The 21,504-nt window shown below is 38.6% G+C and overlaps 1 protein-coding gene across 1 annotated transcript; it reads left to right on the top strand.

Moving 5' to 3' along the window:
- Positions 1–19,720: 19,720 nt before the first annotated feature.
- LOC130855847 (histone H4 transcription factor-like) lies at positions 19,721–21,290 on the top strand. Its single transcript, XM_057739870.1, has one exon. It carries the CDS (start codon positions 19,731–19,733, stop codon positions 21,288–21,290), a length of 1,560 nt encoding a protein of 519 aa, XP_057595853.1. The 5' UTR covers positions 19,721–19,730.
- Positions 21,291–21,504: the final 214 nt, after the last annotated feature.

Here is a 21,504-nt window from a genome sequence, read left to right as displayed (position 1 = left end):
CAACCTAGCTCCATGACCTTGGGGAAAATGTAGCAAAGCAAACATTACCTGGTCTCCTCCAGTCAGACAGAATGTGAAAAACTGAGAGTGATGTACATTCCCTGAATCTCTCCCTACCTCCTTGAAATTTCCCCACATTATGTTGAGCTTACAATATGATTGCCCTACTATCCTTCTCTAAGTGCTTCTCTTTCACTATCAAGTTATTTTTCTTATTACACACAGCTCTCCTGAATCATCTTCCTGATTTACCCTGGTCCTCTGTCCATAGACATAGTAAGATGTGTGTCAGGCAATCAGTTGTATGGAGCAACAAACAGTAAAGGGTGGCAAACAATTCTGGGGTGAAACTGGATAGAGTAAAACTTTAGTGAAATTATAGCAGAATATAAGATTTCTTGAAGGTCTTCTTAAGTGAGTGCAGTGCATGGTTCGAGGGAAATCTTGGATAAGTGTATGATTGTGGGTGACATAGCAAAGAGAGTGCTCCAGGAGCAGTAGATGGCTGTTACATTTGATTTTTGGATTGATGAGCCCCGTTCTTCAAGGATTAGGTCTGCTGAGTCAGATTTATAAGTTTATGGCCAAAGCTAAATTTTTCCTGACAACTGAGTAACTGAGCTGTCACCAAGATCCTCCTTCCTCATTCTGTCTTCACACAGCTCACGGGCTCTTCTGTACTATGAAGGGTCATCATAATATTAGCCTGCTCTGCTGACTTACCTGGGTAAGACCCCACACTTTTTAGAATGCCCACTCCATGCACTGCATCCTTTAAGAATATATAATTACCTCTCCTTCTATGTCAAGTTATATGTTTCATATTTGTGCGTCTTTCACCTGCTGAACTATACCTCTCTGAATGATACCTATTCATGCTGTTTTTTTTTTTTTTTCTTTCTTTACCTCAAAGGCTTTTCCCAACACTAAACCACTCCATTTGTTTGGGACCCTCTTCCAAGTTTGGGACCCTCCTCCAAGAATCTTTGTCCTGAGGGAATGTTATGTTATTTTTAACTTAGTTTTTATAAATCAGAGCTTCTCTAGAATATGTTTTAATTGCCAGTTAATCACTTGCAAGGAAAACTTTAAATGAGCAATTGATTGATGTAGTCTGTACATACTTGAATCTGAATTATGTGAACTTTGAGAACCCACTTTTCACTTCATTATCAGAATATGTTGATTAAAGTTAATATACTTAGTTGTTCATAGGAACACTGACAGAAATGTAACTTTCAACCATATACAAAGTTCTAAACATTAGACAGTGTTCTTAGTCACACTCTACTTTCATTCACTATTTTTCTAAGCACCTTTTTAATCTGTCTACCTTTTTTTGTGATACAAAGGACAGAAACTCACTGAAATGATATCAATCAAAACAGAGGAATCCATGCCTCATCCTTTGGGTTAGCTGTTAACAGTGAGAGGAGAGGAGAGACAACCAGGCAATTCTGAGGTATGGTGGACAGTGATGTTAACAGAACTAAGCTCCTCTCTCAGTCTCTCTCTGTCTGCCCCGCTCCTTCTCTGTTTCCTGTTACGGCTTTTCTCTGCTCAGCTTATTCTCATCCACCAAATGCATGTTTTCTTCGCACGGCTGTTAACACTATTAAATTAAGATCCAGTTATATTTGATACCCAAAAGGTTCTAAAATGAGAAAGCCAAGAAAACAGACAAAAATGACACATCTTGGATTATACTTGTGAACTCTTTGGCCAAGTGGACAAGGTTTTGTTACAGCATTCTTAGCAGAGCCATGTGATTAGAATAGAAGAGAATTAGTTCCTAAAGTAAGTTCAAGTGCTCTTCAGACCTAGAGAACATGTACTTACTACCTGTAAACTTCACTGTCTTCATCATATGTTTATGTAGAGTTTTGCAAATTAAGGTACCAGGGAAGTTGTGGGCTTTGATAACCAAAACAAAATTGCTTCATAGATAATGACATTTAAACTGAATTTGTAAGTCTGCTTTGCTGCAGCTCACATTTTAGAGTTCAGTCTGGGTGATTGAAACAAGAAATTCCTGATGTAGAATATGTTTATATTTTCTCCAATGACCCCTCTCAGTAATAAATGGTGTTCTTTATTTTTTTTCTTTTTTTTACAAAGGGCAGTTCCATCATTATATGAAATTTCAGCATCATTTTGAAATTCTTCACTGGCATTTGAGCATTATAAGAAAGCTGTGAAATCACAGTTCTATTAAAAGGGAATAATAATTGCAAAATAATATCTATTAAAGTCTTTGTATCGTTATCTATATGTACTACTCTACTGTTATACTTTGGTTTTGCTTTCCCATTTCAATTCAAGTTTGATTGATAGGAAAGAAAATAACAGAGCTGTAAGTACACAGGTGTAACTATAATTCACTTTGAACACCAGGCAGAAATTGTTTATTTCATGTATTACCTGTGCAGCTTGCTTTAGTTATTCTGCAAAATAGATATATGTTTTAAATATAAAATGCAGAACAAGAAATGTGGTTTATGTGCTTCCAAGGTTAAAGATATTTTTTTCTGGTGTGTGAATTTCTTTTCAGTTATTCCAAATATCTGTTTTTCATTGGCATTAAATATGTAAGATATGTATGATGGCATACTGGTATACTATTTAAAGAGTAGGAATTTTTTGATGTTTTCCCTAATTCTTGCCTTTTTCTCTTAATTTATACATAGTTGATTCTCCACCCATCTTCCCACACCCCTGCCTTGTGCTGAAACTGAGCTATAAACCTCCATGATATTTATTACCAGTATTTTGGTTTTGAAAGAGAAAATATATAGTTTCTTGTTGAGAAATATTACTGTATTTGAGGAGAAATTAGGTAATAAAATTTATTTTTAGGTCTAGATAAATCACAAACTCTGAATTCTATTTATAATATATGTTGGTTTAAAATATTTAATCTTACTCATATAAGTGAAATATTTCTTTGGGTAACCCAAAACAAAATCTAATTTTATAGTCTAATTCACTTAAGTCAAAACAACTATTTTTAACCACCTACCTGTTGAGCCTATAGTGCAGATTGTATGAAGATGTGTAAGAGTTCATTGCTTCTAATCATCCAAATGAATCAAATTGCCCTTAAAAGAAATGCTGCAACATTTACTACAGTTTACCACTAAAAGGAATTTGATGTGGAAGGCAAGTATATATCATGTCTGTCCTTACTTTATTCTATAAAGATACATCTTTAGCTTTCTTCTTAGAAATAAACACTAAAGAACCACAAATAATGACTGGAAGTTAACACATGAAGTCAAAACTTTCTTGATATACTTGGTAAATAGTATTTGTTCTTAGTTATAATTCATGGTCATAGGTTTTTAAATTTTGTGTCGTATTTAGCCTAAACAATATTAACACCATCACCACTGTATATAGAATAAATGCAGCTTTTCTATGTTTGCTACCTATTTAAATTGTAATACCTATGTGATCAACACTAGGAACTTGGGCAGAGCATGCTGGAGACAGTAAATATAATTACATTAATAAAATCCTTGAGAAAAGGAAAGCATCTGATAATCAACAGGTTGGGACAGGGGTTAGAAATAAAGTAACTGTTATCTGACAGAATAGACAAGTCAGTCATTATCAAGAGAAGTGTTATTGATGGAATACTTACATGAATATCTAGTCAATTTCTCACAGCAATTCTGTGTGTCATTGTAATCATATCACCAGAAGTAAAAACTTATGAGTGGAGTGGTTGAGTTACTTTCCATGCTTACAGAGATAACAAATTATAAAAGAAAGGAAAACAAACAACTAGCTTGGTTCTAAAGTCTGTATTTTTTCCCCTAAATCATACCACATCCTTCAAATATGAAAGTTGAAGAAACCACAAATGTAAGTAGTCATGAACTTACTCTAATTAGAGTTTGTATGATTTGAGAGAGTTGAAAGGGGGGGACCCTGTGCTGCTCCAGTCACAGTGTGAGAAGAATAATTAAAATTCTTTAATGATTTAAAAAGAAACAGAATTCAACTGATAAAATTAATGAATGAAATAAAAGATGACTTGATATTTTGTTTTGATTATATAATCAAGCATATATTATTATGAGAGAGAACTTTCACTTAGTGTTATTTAACACTTGGTTTGTTCAATATTCTAGGTATGGATAAATGAAAATAACAAAAGTGGGAAGTAAAAAGGATGTTTAGGGAAATGCTGGGAGTAAATATGCTTGTTTTCCATTTTCCTTGATATCCTCCATGAGTGTGACATATTGACAATTGACAGTGACTTCAATATTAGAGATAAAGTGTTTAGTTCTTCACCATTAAGTGGAATACTTCTCACCAATCAAAAGAGATTATCTTCCTGACTCATGGATGAATTTCTAAACCATTGTGCTGAACTAAAGAAGCCAGAGATAGTCCAGAGACTATTTTTTGTCCTTATAGAAATTAAAGACATTTACTTCAAAGTTCACCTTTTATTAATTCAAAACCTTTCATAGATAGTTTATTTACAAGACATATTAATTCACTTATTGTTTTTTGTTTTTGTTTTTTTATAAATATTTATTGAGGTACTGTGCTACGTGTTGGGAACCAATTTGAATAATGGAAAGTTTCCTGATCTCAGGGTGCTCATAGTCTACTCACAGAGGCAGATAAAACTAGAAATTTCAATGGAATAAAAATACAAGATGACTGACAACCTCAGTAAATATCAACATTAGTATAATTAAATGTAGAATGCAGTCTGCCCTCCATATCCACATGGTCTGTATCTGCAGATGTGGATTCAACCAACCATGGATTGAAAATATTTGGAAAAACATTATAGAAAGTTCCAAAAAGCAAAACTTGAATTTGCCTTGTACTGGCAACTATTTACATAGTATTTCCATTGTATTTACAACTATTTATATAGCATTTACATTATATTACATCTTGTAAGTAATCTAGAGATGATTTAAAGTATACAGAAGGAAGTGCATAGGTTTTGTGCAAATACCACACCATTTTTTTATATGGGACTTGAACACCCATTTTGGTATTCACAGGGGTCCTAGAACCTATCCCCTGTGGATACATATAGGGATGACTGTACTACAGTTCACTGAAGAATAACATCTAATAAAGACATGAGTGAAGGATTATAAGGGCTTCTAAGTACAAATGAAAAAACTAAATGCTAAGATTTTATAGGTTGTTAATCACAATAACTGGTATGGCATATAAAAATGTTGAATGAACTTAATTTCCAATAAAATATGTTTGAGGAAATTATTATCATCTTAACAATTTCAGAGAAAAAGAACAAAAGAGATATAGTTTACTGTGTGTTCAATACCAAGTGTTGAGATCAGTTTTCAGAATTCACATAGAAAACTTAATACAGCTATGGGAGGCACTCTCCATTCTGAATCACTTCCTAGAGTGTTCATGTAATGATACAATTACATCACTGCTATGTGCATTTCCATTTGCTCCTGCTTATGCCAACTGTCTTGGCCACTGCTTTCAATTTTAAACAACCAGTGTGATCAGCAGAAAATGTCAAAGTGAATCAGTGGGGACCCTATTTTGTTTCTAAACAGAGCACTTAAGTAACTGATTTGGAAGACCCGTCAAATTTACTATAGTTCCACTTGGCATGTTCCACACTGTAAGTCTTTTTCAGCATTTATACACATTTTTTATTTTACATTTACCTCTTACTAAGCAAATATTGTAAAATCAGAACTATAGACATACATTATAGGCACAGTAAAATAAGATGAAATACAAATTTCCTTTTCTTTATTTCAGATACTAAGAATGAATGATCTTAATAATTTTTAACTGTATTTTCCCAGTTCCTCTGTCCCCAAACCTATCTATCTAATTCCACATTCTAACTGTCAGCAAACCGTGTTGGCTCCATCTTCAAAATATATTACAAATATGACTGCTGCTCACCATCTACACCTCTGCTATGCTCATTCAAACCATCATTATCTCTCATCTGGACTGTTTAATGAGGCTTTTACTAGGTTTCTCATTTTCGGTCTTGCCCTCCTACAGTCTGTTCTCCACAGAGCAGACAATGTGATTCTTTTAAATTGTAAATCAAAGAATCTTATTCCTCTGCTTAAAATTATCTAATAGCTTCTCATCCCTTTCAGAATAAAATTCAAAGGTCCTAAGTGACCTGAACCCCAGCTACTTCACTGGCATTTTTTCTAACCACTGTCCCATTCAGTTCCCTCTGAACTTTCTGTGTCACTGTGACCTTTTTGCTCCATGGACATGCCAAGTTTACTCCTATTCAGCCCTTCCCCATGCGTGGCATGCCTTTTCATGGGAAGCTTTCCTGCTGGCACCATGACAGTGTACTCCTTATCTTTACTCAAATCTTTGCTCTAATTTCATTTTCCAGATTATTTCTCTGCTATATTTTATTTTATTTTTTGTTATTATTACAACCTAAAATGCTGTATATTTGCTTTTTCTTTTTTTCTTTTCCTGCCCTTTTCCTTCAACCATTAAGGAAAAAACACCATGAGAATTAAGACTTTTTGCCTGTTTTGTTTATAGTTGTATTTCCAATACCAAGAAGAAAACCTGACACATACTGGGCATTCAGTAATCACTTCATGAATGATTGAATGAATTAACTAATTAAATAAAGTATGGCTGAACTTGTTCAGAAATGAGTTATTTATTAACATGTATTAACTATCCATTACCATGTATTTAATTTAGGCAGTACATTCTCACAGTTTTCCCAAGCTGATCAATAAGTGACAAGAATTTACCTGTTATTAGGAAAGGGCCCACATGGTGAAAGGATTGATGGCCAAAGAAAGAATTTGATAATCTCTAGATTGCATGTTTTTGTGAAGGCTTCAAAAACCAAGTCTAAACAGGACTATTAAATTATAGGGAGGAAAAGTTAAAATAAAGGTAGAAATTTTAAGTTAAATAAAAATGTCATTTGATATTAATCAGTCATCTATAGAAAATAGCTAATTATTTCATTGGACTTTTTTGAGTTAAAAATAAGATATCCAATAAAAAGTTGTGCATTAAAGAATACTCTGAGAAAGTAATATTTAATTTCAGATTCTGAGTTCAAGTTTCAAGTGCTTCTTTATGCCAGTATGTTCTTGGTAAGATTATTTAAATACTTTGACCTCAGTTGAAATATATTAAATCAAGTAAAATATGAATTCATTACTATTTCTTAATATTATAATAAATAAGATATGGGTATAATTTTGTTTATACACAGTGGATTGTTATATAAATATTATTATTAGTGGCATAAATTATCCTGATAAACACCCTTATTGTGGCTCATTCACATTTTGCTGTTAGTCAAAGAACCTTGGGTCTACTAGAATAATAATACAGAATTTATCATTATTTATTCTTATCTAATACTGGAGATTCTTGTTGTAACACTATGTCTCCAGATCCCTTTTGAGAGGATCTTATAAAACTCTTTGAAATTCAGTAACAGACACAAGTGACTTCTTTTAACTTATATTTTTAAAAAGGTGCCAGATTTATGTAACTATTTTCTTTGTTACTGAGGAAGCACTTTGAAAAAGTAGTGTATTGCTTATCATAGATGTCTAATTATTTGTCAAAATTGTCTAAAATTTCCTATACTTACATAAATTTGTCCATTTCTAAGGTTAATACACCCCAGTGGTTTGTCACTGTTCACAGAACCAGCAGAAGTATTATTAGGCAAATTAACACATCAACTTTTAAGTTATATTAGGTCACATAGCATCTGTGAGTACTTAAAGTGTAGGGAAGACTAAGAATTTGCTTATCTCCCTCACATAGTTAGAATAACCAAGGTTATGATTCAGAAATACTGTATTTTCTGTGTAAACTCTCATCCACAATGTACTGTTCTTTGTATATTGTTTCATGTTTAACATATAATAAAGTTCTACCAGTTTTAAATGTGCTAAATTCTCTAAATACAGAAAGTCACCTACATATGAACCTTCAAGTTGCAAACTTTCAAAGATGCGAACATGCATTCATATGTGAAGTAAGTTAGTTAACATGTGTGGTGTACATTGACACGTACGTGCTTCCTATACAAGTGGTTGTGCTTTTGTGTACTTTACTGTACAGTACTACATAGAATACAGTAGTACAGTATCTTTATTTCAAGCTAGATCTGCAAGAGGATGACTTCATTGAACCCCTTGCTATGCAACATGAGGAGTTTACGGATGGAATTGGAGGCCCAGAGAAAGGACGAAGAGAGACAAAAGGAAGAAGTAACTGATGAATCGAAGAGATTCATGGTGTAGGAAATAGCAAGGGGATTTTCTTTATTTGAGAAGGCACTGTTAGTCTTTGAGGCACAGGACCCAAATGTAGAACAGTAAGAAGGTTGCAGCAGCCTTTCAGAATACAATCCAGTGCTACCGTGTCATCTGTGGAGAGAAAAAAAGAGCTACTACCCAGACATCACTAGATCTTTTTTTCAGGAGTGTAGATAAAATTGAATCTAGCACAGAACCAGAACCTGTGCCGTCAGTGTCAGGCGTGAGTGAACTTGCAGCTTGCCCTCTCTATCCTATTGCTGACAATCCTTCAACTCTACCATCTCCTACCTCCTCTCCCTTCTTCTGGTCAGTAGCTCTTCTTGCCTCTTCACTCAGTGCCAGCCCCTGTATGCCAGCTGTTATACTGTACTACTGTACTTTTCAAGTCACTGTACTATAAGATTAAAAATGTTTTTTTGTGTGTTTTTTTATGTATTACTTTTGTGAAAAGTGTTATAAACCTATTACAGTACAGTACTATTTAGCTTGTTATGTTAGTTGGGTACCTAGGCTAAACTTTGTTGGACTTATGAACAAATTGGACTTACGAATGCACTCTTGGAATGGAATTTGTTCTCGTGGAAGGGATTTACTGTACATAAAAACTGTGGCTGTCTTTATGTTAGCTTTATAAAAGAATTTGCTTTTTAAAAACACTGCATGTTTGGGGCTTCCCTGGCGGTGCAATGATTAAGAATCTGCCTACTGGGGGAGATGGTTCAAGATAGCAGAGCAGAAGGACGTGCGCTCACTCCCTCTTGCAAGAGCACCAGAATTACAACTAACTGCTGAACAGTCATTGACAAAAAGACACTGGAACTCACCAAAAAAGACACACCGCATCCAGAGACAAAGGAGAAGCTGCAATGAGACTGTAGGAGGGGCACAATCGCAATAAAATCAAATCCCATAAATGCTGGGTGGGTGACTCACAAACTGAAGAACAGTTATACCACAAAAGTCCACCCACTAAAGTGAGGGTTCTGAGCCCCACGTAAGGCTTCCCAACCTGAGGGTCCAGCAGCGGGAGGAGGAATCCCCAGAGAATCACACTTTGAGAGCCAGCAGCATTTGACTGCAGGACCTCCACAGGACTGGGGGAAACAGAGACTCCACTCTTGGAGGGCACACCAGGACCCAGGCGGAAGGAGCAGTGACCCCATAGGAGACTGAACCAGACTTACCTGCTGGTGTTGGAGGGTTGCCTGCAGAGGTGGGCAGGAGCTGTGACTCACTGAGGGGACAGGGACACTGGCAGCAAGGGTTCTGGGAAGTGCTCAATGGTGTAAGTCCTCCAGAGTCTGCCATTAGCCCCACCAAAGAGCCTGTAAGCTCCATTACTGGGTAGCCTCAGGCCAAACAACCAACAGGGTGGGAAGACAGCCCCACCCATTGGCAGACAAGCAGATTAAAGTTTTACTGAGCTCCACCCACCCATGCCTACCCACCATCAGCCCCTCCCATCAGGAAGCATGCACAGGCCTCTTAGATAGCTTCCTCCACAAGAGGGAAGACAGCAGTATCAAGAGTATCAGCAGAATTTCCTTTTGTGGAACTGAAAACCACAGCCACAGAAAGACAGAGAAAATGAAAAAGCAGAGGACCTTGTACCAGATGAAGGGACAAGATAAAACCCCAGAAAAACAACTAAATGAAGTAGACATAGGCACCCTTCCAGAAAAAGAATTCAGAATAATGATGGTGAAAATGATCCAGGACTTTGAAAAAAGACTGGATGCAAAGATCGAAAAGATGCAAGAAAAGTTTAACAAAGACTTAGAAGAATTAAAGAACAAACAAACAGAGATCAGCAACACAATAAATGAAATGAAAAATATACTAGAAGGAACCAATAGCAGATTAACTGAGGCAGAGGGGCAAATAAGAGACCTGAAAGACAGAGTGGTGAAAATCAGTGATGCAGAAAACAATAAAGAAAAAAGAATGAAAAGAAATGAAGACAGCCTAAGAGACCTCTGGGACAATGTTAAACTCACCAATATTCGCATTATAGGGGTCCCAGAAGGAGAAGAGAGAGATAAAGGACCCGAGAAAATATTGAAAGAGATTATAGTCAGAAACTTCCCTAATGTGGAAAAGGAAATAGCCACCCAAGTCCAGGAAGCACAGAGAGTCCCAAGCAGGATAAACCCAAGGAGAAACATGCCAAGACATATAGTAGTCAAATTGACAAAAGTTAAAGACAAAGAAAAATTATTAAAAGCAACAAGGGAAAAACAACAAATAACATACAAGGGAATCCCATAAAGTTAACAGCTGATTTCTCAGTAGAAACTCTGCAAGCCAGAAGGGAGTGGCATGATATATTTAAAGTGAAGAAGGGAAGAACCTACAATCAAGAATACTCTGCCCAGCAAAGATCTCATTCAGATTCAATGGAGAAATCAAAAGCTTTCCAGAAAAGCAACAGCTAAGAGAATTCAGCACCACCAAACCAACCCTACAACAAATGCTAAAGGAACTTCTCTAAGTAGGAAACATAAGAGAAGAAAAGGACCTACAAAAAATAAAACAAAACAATTAAGAAAATGGTAATAGGAACATACATATCGATAATTACTTTGAATGTTAATGGACTAAATTCTCCAACTAAAAGACAGACTGGCTGAATGGACACAAAAGCAAGACCCTTATATACTGTCTACAAGAGACCCACTTCAGACTTAGGGACACATGCAGATGGAAAGTGAGGGGGTGGAAAAAGATATTTCATGCAAATGGAAATCAAAAGAAAGCTGGAGTAGCAATACTTAGATAAGATAGACTGTAAAATAAAAAATGTTACAAGAAAGGACACTACATAATAAACAAGGGATTCAACCAAGAAGAGGAGATAACAATTACCAATATATATGCACCCAATATAGGAGCACCTCAATACATAAAGCAAATGCTAACAACTATAAAAGAGGAAATCGACAGTAACACAATAATAGTGGGGGACTTTAACACCCCACTTACACCAATGGACAGATCATCCACACAGAAAATTAATAAGGAAATGCAAGCTTTAAATGACACAATAAACCAGCTAGATTTAATAGATATCTATAGGACATTACATCCAAAAACAGCAGATTACACTTTCTTCTCAAGTGCACACAGAACATCCTTCAGGATATATCACATTTTGGGTCATAAATCAAGCTTTGGTAAATTTAAGAAAATTGAAATCATATCAAGCATCTTTTCCGAGCACAATGCTATGAGATTAGAAATCAATTATAGGAAAAAAAAACTGTAAAAAACACAAACACATGGAGGCTAAACAATACGCTATTAAGTATCCAAGAGATCACTGAAGAAATCAAAGAGGAAATCAAAAAAAACTAGAGACGAATGACAACGAAAACACAACAATCCAAAACTATGGGATTCACCAAAAGCATTTCTAAGAGGGAAGTTTATAGCAATACAATTCTACTGCAAGAAATAAGAAAAATCCCAAATAAACAATCTAACTTTACACCTAAAGAAACTAGAGAAAGAAGAGCAAAGAAAACCTAAAGGCAGTAGAAGGAGAGAAATCATAAAGATCAGAGCAGAAATTAATGAAATAGAAACAAAGAAAACAATAGCAAAAATCAATAAAACTAAAAACTGGTTCTTTAAGAAGATAAATAAAATTGATAAACCTCTAGCAAGATTCATCAAGAAAAAGAGGGAGAGGACTCAAATCAATAAAATTAAAAATGAAACACGAGGATCTCAAGATGGCGGCGAAGTAGAGAGACGTGGAGTGCATCCCTCTCCACAGTTGCATTGGGAATGCACGGAAGGACGCAGTCATTCCCACAGAGAACCAGCTGAACACCAGCAGACGGCCTCGGACACCAGAAAGGACCGCAGGGAGCCTGACATAGCTGGTAGGGAGGCATCTACGAGGGCTCAAAGAGGGTGAAGCGGCGGAGCTGTGGCAGACGGGAGGGAGTGAGAAACATACGGACGGTCCGCAGCGCAGCTCAGCGTTCCCGGACCGAGACATCGATCCGCGGCTGAACGGAGGGTCCAGGAGCGGGAGCGTGGGAACCGGAGAGCTGGTTCAGGGGGAGAAACATTGTTGCCGGTAGGGTCATGGACCGAGAGCACAGGAGGGAAGAGGTCCGCGGAGAGCAGTGCCCGTCCCTGAGAGCTGCCCAGCCATGATGGCGGCTGGAGGCTGCAGGCTCCCGGGCGCGGGGGAGGAGCTGCGCGCATAGCCTCTCCCTCTCTTTCAGAGCCTCTGCAACAGGCAGTGGAGAGACGCCCTGCGGGCCACCTAAGGCACTCAGGGATAACAAGCACCCTCAGGCACTCGGGCGGGGCTAGATTAAAACTCCTTGCAACGCCAGCAGCAGGGAGGCTGCCGAGAGAAAAAAAAAAAAGAAAAACAGCATCAAAAAGAAAAAACCCCGAGAGAGGCCCAACTCTAAGACTTTCTGTGAACGCCTGAGCCACCAGCGCCCTCTGCAACAGGCACCTCCAAGCCTGACTGAAACAACAGTGCGCCACTGCTCACTCCCTCCCAGGAGAAGGAGCCACTATTGTACCCTCTCCCTCCCCACACACCGAGGCTTACAGACGAACAATAAAGGAACCTCTGCTGGTCACAGAATAACACACAAAAAAAAACCCAAGGCAAGGAGAAGGACACTTACAGCTGAGACGCTAAGGAAACAGAAATAGTAGTATCAATACCTATTGAACTGGTCCATTCTGGGATCAGTTCTGGATTTTTTTTTTTTTTTTGATTTATTAAATACGATCTTAGCCCTAAGGGATCTACAAGTTTTATAACATAATTTTTTAAGGATATTTTTTATTCTTTTTTTTTTTTTTTGCCTTTTTATGTATTTCTATATCTAGCTAAGTTTTTGGTAGTACAGACAAAATATCTTTCATACTTTCCTTTCATCCCTTTCTTTTATACACTTCTATTCCTTTCTTTTTCTTTGCATATTTCCAACCACATTATGCTCTTCTGTTCCCCTTTCTTCCAGCCATTTTAAGTGTATTTTATCTTAACATACTTATAAGCAACACTATCGGTCTGCTCAGACTCCTTGCTCTATTCTCCAGATGATGCACTGCCTTGGTATTAATATTAGGCTTTTGTCTTTATCTTAGTTCTTAGTACAGTTGTCTAATTACATTCTGAGAATCTCCATTCTCTCTGGTGGTACTCCAGCTCATTTCTATATTTGATCCTAGCTTACAAAATCTCCCTGGATTGATGTTTGTATGTGTAGGGTGTTATTTGTTGTTTATTTGCTTTTGCTTTTGTCTCTGATTTCTTCTGTTTCAGTTGTCAATTTCTGCTGGGTTTCTCTTTGAATATCTGATAGCACACTGGGGTTCTGTCAGGTCTTTCTAGAGCCTTATGTCCTAACGGATTCAATAATTGTGTGTCTTATACATGTATGTGTTTCCTAGACTGAATATTCATCTAATCCAATACTTGGACATTAGTCTGAGGCTTGGACAGTCTTCTATAAACACCTCTATCACCAGGACAAGCAACCCCAAAAGCTTGGACAACCATGAGGAAACAAAGAAACACCATGCAGGCAAAGGAGCAGGAAAAAAACCCACAAGACCAAATAAATGAGGAGGAAATAGGAAAAATGCCTGAAAAAGAATTTAGAGTCATGATAGTAAAAATGATACAAAATCTCGATAACAAAATAGAGAAAGTACAAGAAACAGTTCATAAGAACTCAGAAAAACAAACAGCAATGGATAACAAAATAACTGAAATTAAAAATACTCTAGATGCTCTAACCAGCAGAATGACTGAGGCAGAAGAACGAATAAGTGAGTTGGAAGATAGAATGGGGGAAATAACTGCCACAGAGCAGGAAAAAGAAAAAATAATAAAAAGATTAGAAGACAGTCTCAGAGACCTCAGTGATAACCTTAAACGTACCAACATTCGAATTATAGGCATCCCAGAAGAAGAAGAAAACAAGAAAGGGTCTGAGAAAATATTTGAAGAGGTTCTAGTGGAAAACTTCCCCAACATGGGAAAGGAAATACTTAACCAAGTCCAAGAAGCACAGAGAGTCCCATACAGAAGAAACCCAAGGAGAAATACACCAAGACACATATTAATCAAACTAACGACAATTAAACACAAAGAAAAAATATTAAAAGCAGCAAGAGAAAAGCAACAAACAACATATAAGGGAAAACCCATCAGGATAACAGCTGACCTTTCTACAGAAACTCTGCAGGCCAGAAGGGAATGGCAGGATATACTGAAAGTCCTGAAAGAGAGAAACCTACAGCCAAGAATACTCTCCCCAGCAAGAATCTCATTCAGATTTGAGGGAGAAATCAAAAGCTTTCCAGACAAGCAAAAGTTAAGAGAATTCAGCACCACCAAACCAGCCTTACAACAAGTGCTAAAGGAACTTCTCTAAGTAGGAAACACAAGAAAAGGAAAACACCTACAAATACAAACCCAAAACAATTCAGAAAATGGTCATTGGAACACACATGTCAATAATCACTTTAAATGTCAATGGATTAAATGCTCCAACCAAAAGACACAGACTGGCTGAATGGATACAAAAACAAGACCCTTCTATATGCTGCCTACAAGAAACCCACTTCAGACCAAGGGATACATATAGACTGAAAGTGAAGGGATGGAAAAAGATATTCCATGCAAATGGAAGTCAAAAGAAAGCTGGAGTAGCAATACTCATATCAGACAAATTAGACTTGAAAGTAAAGACTATTAAAAGAGACAAGGAAGGGCACTACATAATGATCAAGGGATCCATCCAAGAAGAACATATCACAATGGTAAATATCTATGCCCCCAACATAGGAGCACCTCAATACATAAGGCAAATGCTAACAGCTATAAAAGGGGACATCGACAGTAACACAATTATAGTGGGAGACTTGAACACCCCACTTACATCAATGGACAGATCATCCAAACAGAAAATAAATAAAGACACACAAGCTTTAAATGACACATTAGACCATCTCGACTTCATTGATATTTATAGGACATTCCATCCAAAAACGACAGACTACACGTTCTTCTCAAGTGCACACGGAACATTTTCCAGGATAGATCACATCTTGGGTCACAAATCAAACCTCAGCAAATTCAAGAAAATTGAAATCATATCAAGCATCCTCTCAGACCACAACGCCATGAGACTAGATATCAATTACAGGAAAAAAACTGCAAAAAATACAAACACATGGAGGCTAAACAATTCACTCTTAAACAACCAAGGAATCACTACAGAAATCAAAGAGGAAATCAAAAAATATCTAGAAATGATAACAAAAACACAACAACCCAAAACCTATGGGACGCAGCAAAAGCAGTTCTAAGAGGGAAGTTTATAGCAATACAGTCCTACCTTAAGAAACAAGAAAATGATCGAATAAACAACCTAACCGTACACCTCAAACAACTAGAGAAAGAAGAACAAAGAAACCCCAAAGTGAGCAGAAGGAAAGAAATCATAAAGATCAGAGCAGAAATAAATGAAAAAGAAAGGAAAGAAACCATAAGAAAAATCAATAAAACTAAAAGCTGGTTCTTTGAGAAGATTAACAAAATTGATAAACCATTAGCCAGACTCATCAAGAAAAAAAGGGAGAAGATGCAAATCAACAGAATTAGAAATGAAAAAGGAGAAGTCACAACGGACACCTCAGAAATACAAAAGATCATGAGAGACTACTACAAGCAACTATATGCCAATCAATTGGATAACCTGGAAGAAATGGATACATTCTTAGAAAAATATAATCTTCCAAGACTGAACCAGGAAGAAATAGAAACCATGAACAGACCAATCACAAGTACAGAAATTGAGGCAGTGATTAAAAATCTCCCAACACACAAAAGCCCAGGACCAGATGGATTCACAGGCGAATTCTATCAAACATTTCGAGAAGAGTTAACACCTATCCTTCTCAAACTCTTCCAAAATATTGCAGAAGGCGGAGCACTCCCAAACTCATTCTATGAGGCTACCATCACCCTGATACCAAAACCAGGCAAAGATGTCACAAAAAAAGAAAACTACAGACCAATATCACTGATGAATATAGATGCAAAAATCCTCAACAAAATACTAGCTAACAGACTGCAACAGCACATTAAAAAAATCATACACCACGATCAAGTGGGGTTTATCCCTGGGATGCAAGGATTCTTCAATATACGCAAATCAATCAACGTGATACATCATATCAACAAATTGAAGGATAAAATCCATATGATCATTTCAATAGATGCAGAAAAAGCTTTTGACAAAGTTCAACGTCCATTTATGATAAAAGCTCTCCAGAAAATGGGCATAGAAGGAAATTACCTCAACATAATAAAAGCCATATATGACAAACCAAAAGCCAACATTGTTCTCAATGGAGAAAAACTGGAAGAATTCCCTCTAAGAACAGGAACAAGACAAGGGTGTCCACTCTCACCACTGTTATTCAACATAGTTTTGGAAGTGTTAGCCACAGCAATCAGAGAAGAAAAAGAAATTAAAGGAATCCAAATTGGAAAAGAAGAAGTAAAATTGTCACTCTTTGCAGATGACATGATATTATATATAGAAAAGCCTAAAGACTCTACCAGAAAACTGCTAGCACTCATTGATGAGTTTAGTAAAGTAGCAGGATACAAAATTAATGCACAGAAATCTCTTGCATTCCTCTACACTAACAACGGAAGAGCAGAAAGAGAAATTAAGGAAACTCTCCCATTCACCATTGCAACAAAAAGAAGAAAATACCTAGGAATAAACCTGCCTAAGGAGGCAAAAGATCTGTATGCAGAAAACTTTAAGATATTGATGAAAGAAATCAAAGATGACACAAACAGATGGAGGGACATACCATGTTCCTGGATTGGAAGAATCAACATCGTGAAAATGACTGTACTACCCAAAGCAATTTACAGATTCAATGCAATCCCGATCAAATTACCAATGGCATTCTTCACAGAACTAGAGCAAGAAATCTTACGATTTGTATGGAAACGCAAAAGACCCCGAATAGCCAAAGCAATCTTGAGAAGGAAAAATGGAGTAGGTGGAATCAGGCTTCCTGATTTCAAACTATACTACAAGGCCATAGTGATCAAGACAGTATGGTACTGGCACAAAAATAGAAAGGACGATCAATGGAATCGAATAGAGAACTCAGAAGTAAGCCCAAACACATATGAGCACCTTATCTTTGACAAAGGAGGCACGAGTATACAATGGAAAAAAGACAGCCTCTTCAATAAGTGGTGCTGGGAAAATTGGACAGCAACATGGAAAAGAATGAAATTAGAACACTTCCTAACACCACACACAAAAATCAACTCCAAATGGATGAAAGACCTACATGTAAGGCCAGACACTATAAAACTCCTAGAGGAAAACATAGGCAGAACACTCTTTGACATCCATCAAAGCAACATCCTTTTTGACCCACCTCCTAGAATCATGGAAATAAAATCAAGAATAAACGAATGGGACCTCATGAAACTTAAAAGCTTTTGCACAGCAAAAGAAACCATAAACAAGACTAAAAGGCAACCCTCAGAATGGGAAAAAATAATTGCCTATGAAACAACAGACAAAGGATTCACCTCCAAAATATACAAGCAGCTCATGCAGCTTAATACCAAAAAAGAAAATAACCCAATCCACAAATGGGCAGAAGACCTAAATAGACATTTCTCCAAAGAAGACATACAGATGGCCAACAAACACATGAAAAGATGCTCAACATCACTCATCATCAGAGAAATGCAAGTCAAAGCCACAATGAGGTATCACCTCACACCAATCAGAATGGCCATCATCACAAAGTCTGGAAACAACAAATGTTGGAGAGGGTGTGGAGAAAACGGAACTCTCCTGCACTGTTGGTGGGACTGTAAGTTGGTACAGCCACTATGGAAAACAATTTGGAGGTTCCTTAAAAAACTACAAATAGAACTACCATATGATCCAGTCATCCCACTCCTGGGCATATACCCAAAGAAAACCATAATCCCAAAAGAAACTTGTACCATAATGTTTATTGCAGCACTCTTTACAATAGCCAGGACATGGAAGCAACCTAAATGCCCATCAACAAATGAATGGATACAGAAGATGTGGCATATATATACAAAGGAATATTACTCAGCTATAAAAAGGGATGAGATGGAGCTATATGTAATGAGGTGGATAGAACTACAATCTGTCATACATAGTGAAGTAAGTCAGAAAGAGAAGGACAAATATTGTATGCTAACTCACATATATGGAATCTAAAAATGGTACTGATGAACTCAGTGAGAAGAACAAGGAAGCAGATACAGATAATGGACTGGAGAACTCGAGGTATGGGAGGGGGCGGGGGGTGAAGGGGAAACTGAGAAGAAGCGAGAGAGTAGCACAGACATATATATACTACCAACTGTAAAATAGTCAGTGGGAAGTTGTTGTATAACAAAGGGAGTCCAACTCGAGGATGGAAGATGCCTTAGAGGACTGGGGCAGGGAGGGTGGGGGGGACTCGAGGGGGGGCCGTCAAGGAAGGGATGGAATATGGGGATATGTGTATAAAAACAGTTGATTGAACCTGGTGTACCCCCAAAAAAATAAAATTAAAAATAAAAAAAAAAAAAATGAAACACGAGAAATTACAATGGACACCACAGAAATAAAAAGCACCATAAGACACCATACAAGCAACTACATACCAGTAAAATGGACAACCTGGATGAAATGGACAAATTCTTAGAAAGGTATAACTTTCCAATACTGAATCAGGAGGAAATAGAAAATATGAACTGACCAATCACAAGTAATGAAATTGAAACTGTATGTTAAAATCTTCCAACAAACAAAAGTCCAGGACCAGATGGCTTCACAGGTGAATTTTATCAAACATTTAGAGAAGAGCTAACACCCATCCTTCTCAAACTCTTCCAGAATATTGCAGAGGAAGGAACACTCCCAAACTCATTTTCTGAGGCCACCATCACCCTGATACCAAAACCAGACAAAGATACTATGAAAAAAGAAAGTTATAGACCAATATCACTGATGAATTTAGATGCAAAAATCCTCAACAAAATACTAGCCGACAGAATCCAACAACACATTCAAAGGATCATACACCGTGATTTTAGTACCTAAAATGCAAGGATTCTACAGTATACTCAAATCAATCAATGTGATACAGCATATTAAGAAGTTGAAGGATAAAAACCATATGATCATCTCCATAGATGCTGAAAAAGCTTTTGACAAAATTCAACACCCATTTATGATAAAAACTCTCCAGAAGGTGGGCATAGAGGGAAGCTACCTCAACATAATAAAGGCCATATACATCAAACCCACAGCAAAAGAGACCCCAGAGCCGATTGACGGGCGGGTGAAGGCCATGCCGCCCCCTGGGAAAGTTCCCCGAAAGGAGAACCTGGGGCTACAGTGTGAGTGGGGGTCCTGCTCCTTTGTGTGCTCGGCCATGGAGGAGTTCAGTGAGCACGTCACCCAGCACCTGCAGCAGCACCTGCAGGGCTCCAGGGAGGAAGAGGAGGAGGAGGAGGAGGACCCCCTGGAGGAAGAATTCTCCTGCTTGTGGCAGGAGTGTGGCTTTTGTTCTCTGGACAATTCTGCTGATCTCATCCGCCATGTCTACTTCCACTGCTACCACACCAAGCTGAAACAGTGGGGGCTGCAGGCCCTGCAGAGCCAGGCCGACCTCAGCCCCTGCATCCTGGACTTCCAGAGCCGTAACCTCATCCCTGACATCCCTGACCACTTCCTGTGTCTGTGGGAGCATTGTGAGAGCTCCTTCGACAATCCCGAGTGGTTCTATCGGCATGTGGAAGCACACAGCCTGTGCTGTGAATACCAAGCGGTCGGCAAGGACAACCACATGGTACTTTGTGGCTGGAAAGGCTGTACCTGCACCTTCAAGGACTGTTTTAAGCTTCGAGAGCACCTCTGCAGCCATACCCAGGAGAAGGTGGTGGCCTGCCCCACCTGTGGGGGCATGTTTGCCAACAACACCAAGTTCTTAGATCACATCCGTCGGCAGACCTCATTGGATCAGCAGCACTTCCAGTGCTCTCACTGTTCCAAGAGATTTGCCACGGAGCGGCTGCTGCGGGACCACATGCGTAACCACGTGAACCACTACAAGTGCCCTCTGTGCAACATGACCTGCCCGCTCCCATCCTCCCTCCAAAACCACATGCGCTTTCGCCACAGCGAGGACCGGCCCTTTAAATGTGACTATTGCGACTATAGCTGCAAGAATCTGATCGACCTCCAGAAGCACCTGGATACCCATAGCAAGGAGCCAGGTTACAGGTGTGATTTCGAGAACTGCACCTTCAGTGCCCGGTCACTCTGCTCTATCAAGTCCCATTACCGAAAGGTACATGAAGGAGACTCAGAGCCAAGGTACCGATGCCACGTGTGTGACAAATGCTTCACGAGGGGTAACAACCTCACTGTGCACCTTCGCAAGAAACACCAGTTCAAGTGGCCCTCAGGGCACCCCCGTTTTCGGTACAAGGAGCATGAAGATGGCTACACGCGGCTGCAGCTGGTTCGCTATGAGAGTGTAGAGCTGACACAGCAACTGCTGCGGCAGCCACTGGAGGGATCAGGCCTGGGAGCATCACTGAATGAGAGCAGCCTGCAGGGCATCATTCTAGAAACAGTGACAGGGGAGCCAGGACCCCAGGAAGAGGCTGAAGAGGAAGAGGAAGGCGGGGGCTGTGAGGGGACAGCCCTCTCGGCCTCTGAGGACACTTCTAGCCCTGTCATCCATGTGGTGAATCAGACCACCGCCCAAGGCGAGCAAGAGGTTGTCTACTATGTGCTGTCCGAAGCTCTGGGAGAGCCCCCTCCAACAACTGAGCCCCCCTCTGGGGGTGTTGTGGGAGAGCTTCAGGGAGTAGCTGAGGAATCAGAAGTCCAGATGGTGTGAAGGCTGCAGACCCTGACCATGGCTACCCCCAAGCCCAGGGATTTGAGCCGGACTGGTGGCAGTGCCCCTAATGGACAGCCCTTGCCAAGGGATGCCTTTAGAAGTGATGCTGAGAGCAGTGTGGTCCACTGTGGACCCAGCTTGCATCATTCGGCAGAGTGGGGAACTTCCCTTTTCTGCCAGGCCACATTTTGTGGGGATCCTGAGGAGTTTG

The sequence above is a fragment of the Hippopotamus amphibius genome, chromosome 6 (assembly GCF_030028045.1).
Source record: "Hippopotamus amphibius kiboko isolate mHipAmp2 chromosome 6, mHipAmp2.hap2, whole genome shotgun sequence".
Lineage (NCBI taxonomy): Eukaryota > Metazoa > Chordata > Mammalia > Artiodactyla > Hippopotamidae > Hippopotamus > Hippopotamus amphibius.
The sequence above is the reverse complement of the archived record's forward strand: the minus strand, read 5'-3'. Positions and strand labels throughout refer to the sequence as shown.

Coding starts and splice junctions, on each gene's coding strand:
- LOC130855847 (XM_057739870.1), top strand. CDS start 19,731: ATGCCGCCCCCTGGGAAAGTTCCCCGAAAGGAGAACCTGGGGCTACAG.